The 582-nt window shown below is 38.5% G+C and overlaps 1 protein-coding gene across 1 annotated transcript; it reads left to right on the top strand.

Annotated features, from left to right (window-relative positions):
- Positions 1-359: 359 nt before the first annotated feature.
- SARC_18194 (hypothetical protein) lies at positions 360-548 on the top strand (the record flags this gene model as incomplete). Its single annotated transcript, XM_014287723.1, has 1 exon — positions 360-548. A coding segment is annotated over one exon (189 nt), but the record flags the coding sequence as incomplete, so codon positions are not given.
- Between the last annotated feature and the right edge of the window lie 34 nt (positions 549-582).

The following is a 582-nucleotide window of genomic DNA, read 5'->3' as shown; positions in this document are numbered from 1 at the left end:
TTATATATATAGGTGTGGTGGTTATATATATGCGTATTGTAGGGCGGTATCGGTTGGGTGCACACGTGTACATTCACTTGGCCGATGGAAGTGGTATAAGTATATATCATATGTCTACGTACAAACGTCAAGATATATATAAATGTAATTATATATATATATATGAAAACATATGTATCGTATATTTACATACATTCATACGTACATATATATATATATATACATACGTGTATATACACAAAAGTATATGTATCATATATATACATACATACTTGTATATATACATACACACAACAGGCGACGCAGATGTGCTGGAGAACACTCGAAATGGGACGGACAAGGCCAAAGACAAAGACACCATGCTCGTGACGCGAAAGGATACTGTGTTGCACCTACTGCAAGACCCAGACGCCAACTATGACCTGGATCATGCCATGGTTCTGATGCAGATGTACTCGTTCAATCCAGGGGTTATCTACCTGTTTGAGAAGGCTAAGCTGTATACGAACATCATACAGGACTACATGGAGAAAGAGGAGTACGGTCAGGTGGGTTTACTAGGGTTGCCGTAGAATAGTACTT

The sequence above is a fragment of the Sphaeroforma arctica genome (genome assembly GCF_001186125.1).
Source record: "Sphaeroforma arctica JP610 unplaced genomic scaffold supercont1.14422, whole genome shotgun sequence".
NCBI lineage: Eukaryota > Ichthyosporea > Ichthyophonida > Sphaeroforma > Sphaeroforma arctica.
This window is presented reverse-complemented; position numbering and strand designations above follow the sequence as displayed.